The sequence below is a fragment of the Cebus imitator genome, unplaced genomic scaffold, assembly GCF_001604975.1.
Source record: "Cebus imitator isolate Cc_AM_T3 unplaced genomic scaffold, Cebus_imitator-1.0 Scaffold191, whole genome shotgun sequence".
Lineage (NCBI taxonomy): Eukaryota > Metazoa > Chordata > Mammalia > Primates > Cebidae > Cebus > Cebus imitator.
The window spans coordinates 54,394-62,442 of record NW_016107506.1 but is presented as its reverse complement, the minus strand read 5'-3'; the positions used below and the strand labels follow the sequence as shown (position 1 = coordinate 62,442).

Below are 8,049 nucleotides of genomic sequence, written 5' to 3'. Positions count from 1 at the left end.
GGTGTGGTGGCGTGCATCTATAATCCCAGCTATTCGGGAGGCTGAGACAGGAGAATTGCTTGAATGCTGCAGTGAGCCGAGATTGCCCCACTGTACTCCAGACTGGGCAACAGAGCGAGACTCCGTTTCAAAACAAACAAAAAAAAAGATTTTATTCATAGAAGGAGTATTTTTCTGATGAGTATAAGCAACATCTGAACACTTCAAAGGTTCTCAAATAGAATAGCTTTGGTTCTAATTTAACTTAAAAGTAATGACAAGATGAAAACTCTATTTATATATTTAATACATTTCGTGTATTTCTTCTAGTATGCATTTTTTTTAAGCAAAAAGGAAGGAAGGAAGGGAGAGAGGGAGGGAGGGAGGGAGGGAGGCAGGGAGGGAGGGAAAGGAAAGTATTGCCTGAAATAATTGGGTGAAAGTTTGATGCTATCTTCTTCAGGATTATAAGGCCCCTGGTGTAAAGAGATTGCCTGAGAGGAGCCTGGAAGAGTTGCAGTAAAAGCATGGGGAAGTGTGGTAAAAACTGGGTGCAAGGAGAACAAGTAGAAAATAAAGGCAGGTGGGTTGGCTTCTCCCTTCCTCTGCCTGGGAAGCTTTATTGCTGCCTAGAGAAACCTGCTCAGGGTGAGGTCACATGTAAAACCAGCCAGCAGTATACACAAGTGATCCTAGTGGGTCTTAGTAACATTATATGTCTGTAACACTGAGTGAAATTCTTTTCAAATTTTCTTTCTTTTTCTTTTTTGAGACAGGGTGTCACTCTGTTGCTCAGGTTGGAGTGCGGTGGCATAATCTTGGCCCACTGCAGCTTTGACCTCCTGGGCTCAAGCAACCTCCCCACCCCAGCTTTCTGAGTAGTTGGGACCACAGGTGCATGCCACCCCACCCAACTAATTTTTGTATTTTTTCTAGAGGTGAGGTTTTGCCATGTTGCCAGACTGGCCTCGAACTCCTGGGCTCAAGCAATCCTCCTGCCTCGGCCTCTCAAAGTGCTGAGATTATAGGTGTGAGCCACTGTGACCAGACCTAAGGGAAATTCTTAAAAAGCAAAATTTACAAACTTTTAAAGAAAAGTATCCATTTATTTATTTATTTATTTATTTTTTTTTTTGCTCTATAACGTATATATGTGCATATATTGTAGTGTCAGGATTTACTTGCTGATAACAGAAACCACTGTAACCTAGCTTAGACACAATGTGCTTCTGTTAGTTTATGGTCATGCACAGAAGCCTCCTGCTTACAAGATGAATGGAAGGGCAGAAGGAGCAGCCTTTAGTCAGACTTCCAGGAATGACTCTCAGGACACCATCACAGAACTGGCTGTCCAGAAGAGACGCTACTATCTCTGCTTACAGCCTGGAAGCTGGGAAGTCAGAAGATGCTGCCTAGTTGCTAGCTCCAAAGTCACATTACCTTAACTACAACCCCCACCAGCAAAACGACGCTCCTTGTCCTGCCACCACACCTGGGGGCCTCTGCTGTTGCTATTCTAGAAAAATCCAAGTTCTGTTGGCTGTTTGTTGGCAGAAACATTATCTCCATCTCATTTGGCCTTCCCAATTTCAAGTAGGTACATCTGCAAGGAGGAAATCAAGTCACATTTGGAATTCAAGCTAAGAGACTCAGCTTTTTTTGGACCCAGAGTGAGTCACAGCATACCTGTGTGCACAAATGGGTTACAAGTATGTTAAGAGATAGCCATCTTCTGTCTTCCAGGCAGCCACAGCCCTCCTGGTCAGCAAGCTCCACACCTAGGTCTCCCTAGAAGGCAGCCCAAACAGGGTAGTCTGATGGTCCACTCTCAGGCCCTATAAATAAAGAGTAGGAGACAGAGCTGATTTGAGAAATGCCAGCTCCTTGTAGGTACAATTTCCAAGTAGATGCCCCAAATCTCTATCTTACAGAAGCTTCTATTTGCTTAGAGATGTCCAAGACAGTTGCAGGATAACTACTCTCACAATGCATAATGTTCTATAAATTGGAATGTCATTATTATTTGGAAATACTTGATATGAAAATTTCAATTGTATTTGAGGTCCATTTGTATTATCACAAAAAAATACCATCACATTTTGTCAATGACAAGAAGAGTTGTTAGGCTATGTATATATAAAATTTTTGATTTTTCAATGTTTCTTAAAAGTTCTAAACCGTTTCATCAACTTTGTATAAAGGAAGTTTCTATTCAATGGTAACTACTGAGAATTCAGAGAACTGAATAAAATGTCTCAATCAAGAACTGACGTGGGCACAGTGGCTTGCACCTATAATAAGTCCTATCTACTTGGGGAGCTGAGGCAGGAGGATCCCTTGAGCCCAGGAGTTTGAGGCCAGCCTGGGTAACATAGCAGGATCCCATCTTTAAAAAACTAAAAATTAAGATTAAAAAAATAACAAAAATGAATTGCATGTAGCCAGTTAAAGAATACAATTTTATAACTTATATCTAGCGCAAGATCAAGCTTCTCATTAAGGATTCTGAAAAAACATATTGGGGTATCTCACACAAAATTAGCATTTAATATCTTTCCTAAAGCTATTCCTATGTGTGCCATAGATCAGTGGTTTCTAGGAGACAGAGGAAAAACCAAAGACAGGAACCTTTTAGAGGTGATAGATATATTCATTACCTTGATTGTGGTTTCACAGGGGTGTGTGTGTGTGTCTCAAAACTGACCTAACTGTATACTTTAAATATATGCAGTTTACTGTATGTCAATTATACTTTAACAAAGCTATTTTTTAAATTATGGGACAAGAAAACCCCACAAAGTACATTCCAGAAAGGCATTAATTTACATTCTACCAACAGCTTATGCAAATGCTTGCCTCATTGTCAACACTGTAATTCTTAAAAAGAAAAAAAAGGGCCGGGCGTGATGGCTCACGCCTGTAATCCCAGCACTTTGGGAGGCCGAGGCGGGTGGATCACAAGGTCAAGAGATCGAGACCATCCTGGTCAACATAGTGAAACCCCGTCTCTACTAAAAATACAAAACATCAGCTGGGCATGGTGGCGCGTGCCTGTAATCCCAGCTACTCAGGAGGCTGAGGCAGGAGAAGTGCCTAAACCCAGGAGGCGGAGGCTGCGGTGAACCGAGATCGTGCCATTGCACTCCAGCCTGGGTAACGAGAGCGAAACTCCGTCTCAAAATAAAAAAGAAAAAAAAAAATACTGCTGATGGAAAGACAAAACTATCTCATCTGTTTGAATGCGCATGTCTTTACTAGTAGACTGAACTTTTTTTCATGTTGATCAGCTGTTTGCCCACTTTTCTTTCACTGTCACAAAGCAATGAAGAATGCTAACACTAGAATGCTAGCAAAAGAGGGGTGCCTTTTTATCTGCCAGGTTAAGTAGTACAAACTGAAAATTACTACCCCAAAAGTGGTTATAATTATTCATAAATTTGTCAAATCCTTTGAATAGGAGTCCTAATTAGTCACTAGAAATGGATGCACATTTAACATTTAAAGAAAAAAACCCTTAGTTTCTTTAATAACAGAATATTTTCATCTTGTTCTGAAGCTTATAAGGCTAAATCACTTGGCCAAGTACACAAACCTAGAGGATGTCCAATCTGGAATCTGAACCTTCAGGGATCTTCTGGGACACAAGCTGAAGAGCAGGGAAGGATGAAATGATGTGGAAATCAATGGCATAGCTGAGACTTAGGGAAAGGAAAATTCTTTCAGCCTTACCTTCCTCATCCATAAAATGGGGGAACATTAAATAATCATTAAATTTCCTTTCAGCTCTAACCTCTTCTAAATGCAAGCTGGGTAAATTGATACAAACTGGCGGCTGTTGTCAAATTGCTATAGTTTTTGTATTTTCTTATCAGCCCATGTCAGCTCACATTCAAACTCTAGCCCTCCCCTACTCTGTGTAGTCTTGGGCAAATAACCTATCCTGATTTTAGAGATGAGGAAATGAAGACCCAGAGAGAATCATAATAGAAGCTACACCTCAAAGGGTTAAGATCACGAAAAGACAGCACACAAATGAATACTTAGGAGTACCCAGCACATACTAAGATGTATAGTAATTGCAAGTCTGTGTACTTGGGGGTAGAATAACACTGACTTGCATGGAACCCCTGCTATAAGTTCCACAAGAGACCATGCCTATTCATCACTATAGCCCCAGCAAGTCAAATACCATGTAGACAGGTATACTGAACAAAATAGTTGAACTTGGACAAATATTTGAACAAAGAATGAACAAAAATCATTGAAAAAATAGTCCTCAGATCTGATTCACAATTCAGCTATACATTTAATTTAAAAGACTTCATGAATTGTGGGAGGGGTGAGGGGGAAAAAAGGAAGAGAAAAGAAGGACCCAAAAACAGCAAGACTTTAGGGTATTAGCAACTCATGGCCTGTCGGTGTTAAAAATTTTGGACTCCTTGCCATCTACATATTACCTCATCTGTGACTCTCTTATAACCCATGAAACATCTACACCTGCAGTGCTTATTACAAATGCAAATGCCATCCTCACCCATTTTCAACAGGCCACCTCACTAATTCTTACACACTTGACAATGTTAGAACCTGGTCCAATTATTATCTAGCCAATGCTTGAAAATGATTTGAAGGCATAACCCCAAATCTTAGAATAGCTTATAGCAGTATAAATATTCAGATTCCAAACACAAGGACTACCCACATCAACCTGCCTGTGACCCCTAACAACTGAGAAACCAGTTTTTAATACATCAAAGATGAAAAGGTGAAATGCACAGCTCACAAATTTCTCAACCATCTGGGCACTAGAGGGAATAGGTGTGGTTGGAAAAATAATCCTTCTGGAATTTTCTCAGCATATTTTAAAATGGCAGTAACATTTCTTCCATTCTTAACATTAAATAGTGCACTAACATTTTTTTGTCTTAGCGAACAGATAGGTTAATTCCATTGACAACTGGATAGTGGTCTTTATTAATTTTTACAAATGCATGTCTTCTAATACAAAAAGGTTGATTTTCATTTTATTATGTGCTTTGCAAATTTACAGCAGCAGCAGGAAGAGCTTCTACTGAATAGATTTTGGTCTTCAAAAATGCGACTGCATCTTCCATCTCTAGTCTGTCCATCTCCCAGTTATTGACCTTACCAAAGAAAGAGGAAAATAATCAGTTTGTGAGACGATGATAACATAAGTGCTAGTTTAGAGATCCAAACATAATAAAATAACATGAGGACAACAGCTTTTTGAAAGCAAATGTTACCTTATAACTACTTACATTTTAAAGACATAGCACTACATGTTAGGGTTGAAGAAAGCTCTGTGAAAATTATAAAAATTTTAAAGGTCCTCTAAATGGTGCAAAAAGTACTTTCTTGAGAAAAACCTTCCTTAGAATATATATAATCATTAATATAAAAAACAAAGTCTTAAATAGTAGCCCACTAAGAAAAAGGGGTCATCTTAATCTCAATAGTCCACATGTAATCCATTTCTAGATACTAAAGCATAATAACAGAAGATTTGGAATGTTTACATCTCACATTATATGCAGGACCAAATGAGTGGCATCCAGATAGACCCCACAGCAAAATATATATAAACGTATTTGTAGGGTTTCTGCTACCCAGAAACATCGGAAGAGGCTGTTCAAGAGACGCTGTGGTGCACAAAATCAAATTGAAGCACGAGAGAAAAGAGGAAGACCCATCCTTTTAAAACCATTCAGCCTTTTTGGCAACAAACATCCTATAACAGCTTCACACAGGCCATGAAAACAAAGCTTTAACATATTTCCTCTCCTCATTCAAGATAATCTGGAAATTAAACATGGTTTCGTGCGTCTTAAATACGAAAATATATTATTTGTATTCTTCCTCTTAGCAGAAAACGATTAAAGTGGACCTAAATGACATTTGTAAAAGCTCTAGTAAGTGGCAGTAATCAGCTGGGCAGAACCCAAATTGTGTACGAGCAATGTTCTTTTTCAAAGAAAACAGTAACCAGAGCACTTATTCCAGTAATGCTGACAATTCCTCCAGGCCTAGTAACCAGTCTCAAACACAAGATTCCTGGGAGCTGGTAGAATGTACACCAGTAATAAAGAATATTTCATTTGTATTTTTTCTTACCAAGATCACACGAAAACCCATTGCATTCAAATGCCGCATTTTCATAGCAAGGAATCCTCTGGGATGGCTTGAACTCAAACAATAAGCAGATTTAGGAACACATAGCACAGCTACTCTGAAAACAAAAATTAACAAAACAAGAACAGTTATTGATATTACCATTGACAGTCTCACTGCATCCCTGTTATCTGGAGGTTTCCAAGTTGAGCTCTCCACTGATCACAGTCCTCAATTTTCCTAACTGTCTTAGTCCCTCACTTCTTCTACTCAGCCTCTGCAGATATTCCACTATACTAGGCTACTTTATAAACCCAAAATAGACAACACTGTACACAGTTACCTCTCAGTTCCCTTTAAGGATGGCTACATTTTTGAAGAGGAAGATTTTCAGATATGAGAGCACGAATTTTAAGGGTTTATGTGTAGTGCTGATTTCTGATTTGAGTGTAATTATTTATTCTACCAGTAGAAGTAATGATATAAATAATACCAAACAGTGAATGCTCTTCTTGCATATATTATCTCACAGAAAAAGTACCATTTAAAACACAGAACCAGGAGTTTATGTAGAAGGAAGAAAACACCAAGAGAAAGGCAAGACAAGACTGTTAAAAAGATAAAACCTATAAATATAGCAAAAATGTGGAAGGCATAATTTGTGTTTTCATTGTTTCTGGCACTTTGGATATACTAAGTTTACTAGGAGAAAAAAAGAAAAAAAACAGACATTTATACCCTTACTGCCTTTTATACTCTGGCTAAGATAAATTTTATATTTTTAAAGGAATGCTCAGATTCTTCACATTTCATGACTTTATACTGAGAACAACTACATTATTTTATTATGTCAGAATAGTGGAGTACCTGAAAAAGAAAAATGATCGTTGAATAGGGTCAGAGAGAAAGCCTTTTCTGAGGGGAGATGGGTAACATTGATAGGAAAGACAGCAGTTGAAAAGATGGCCAAGAAATAAGCTAGATGCATTCAGAAAGAGGTGAAAGTCACAGAACTGTGTGAATGAAGAGGGATGGGCAGATAAGAGTTTGGATGCCTACAGATTTTTTTCTGTATCTTTCTATCATATTTATGTGTGTTTGTGTGTGTGTGTCTAGTGGAGTAACAGGAGATATAAATTCCTTGGGGTCAGGATCCATGCAGCAGAGCCTTTCCATAAAGGCTAACTGGCCCATGGCTGTGTGCAATGATGGCATGATCTTATGCATCTACTGAAGAGGCAGAATGTTCTCTCATGGTATAGCATCATATTTCTACCCAGAGACACTCTATTTGTAATGTGTGAGCCAAGGAAACAACTTATGATTAGCTTCAATGGGCTCCGATCCATACAAACAGAGTTTAATTTAAAAAACTAACTACGGTTTCTCTCCCTCTGGAAAAGTCTTGGTGGTAGAGCAAAATAGTTATTGAGCTTTTGATTTTTGTAGAAGCCTCGTCTTTATTCGTTATGATCACTATTATAGTATCTTGTCCAAAGTTTACACTGAACTGATAGTTTCAATTACATTGTTTTATTGAACTGTAGCTTCAAAACCTAATTTTAAAAAAATGTTTATTTCACTTTTAAATGACCCAACTGTAGTCCGTTGTATTCAACCATAATGCCCACGTTTACATCTAAGGAGTACACTGATGGATGAGAATCTCTTGCTGCGCTGCAGGCTCCATACAAATACCAAGTCTTAGCTTTACTACTGCTGTTTAATACGAAGTCTTTTAGCATTAGAATTTAAATTCAGAAAGCCCAGCAAATGAAATATATGTAAGCAACCTTTGAATATCTGTAACAGAAGTTGCATCCACATCAGAAAGTGAAAGCACTTGATTCCTGTTAGTGTCCATTCTGATTTCAAAATCTGAAAGGAAAGAATTCATATTAATTTTTCAAACACTGCTCCAAATGACTTTTTTTTTCTTTT

General features: G+C 38.3%; 1 protein-coding gene across 2 annotated transcripts in view; it reads right to left on the bottom strand.

Moving 5' to 3' along the window:
* Positions 1–3,401: 3,401 nt before the first annotated feature.
* The window catches only part of FASTKD2 (FAST kinase domains 2), a 31,786-nt gene continuing 27,138 nt past the window's right edge, over positions 3,402–8,049 (bottom strand). For both annotated transcript variants that reach the window (XM_017546683.2, XM_017546684.2), the window contains 3 exons: positions 7,902–7,986; positions 6,112–6,226; positions 3,402–5,123 (listed from right to left, as the gene is read on the bottom strand). In XM_017546683.2, the coding sequence (XP_017402172.1) occupies positions 5,007–5,123; positions 6,112–6,226; positions 7,902–7,986 (317 nt within the window). In that variant the 3' untranslated portion in view covers positions 3,402–5,006. The remainder of the gene's footprint in view (positions 5,124–6,111; positions 6,227–7,901; positions 7,987–8,049) is intronic.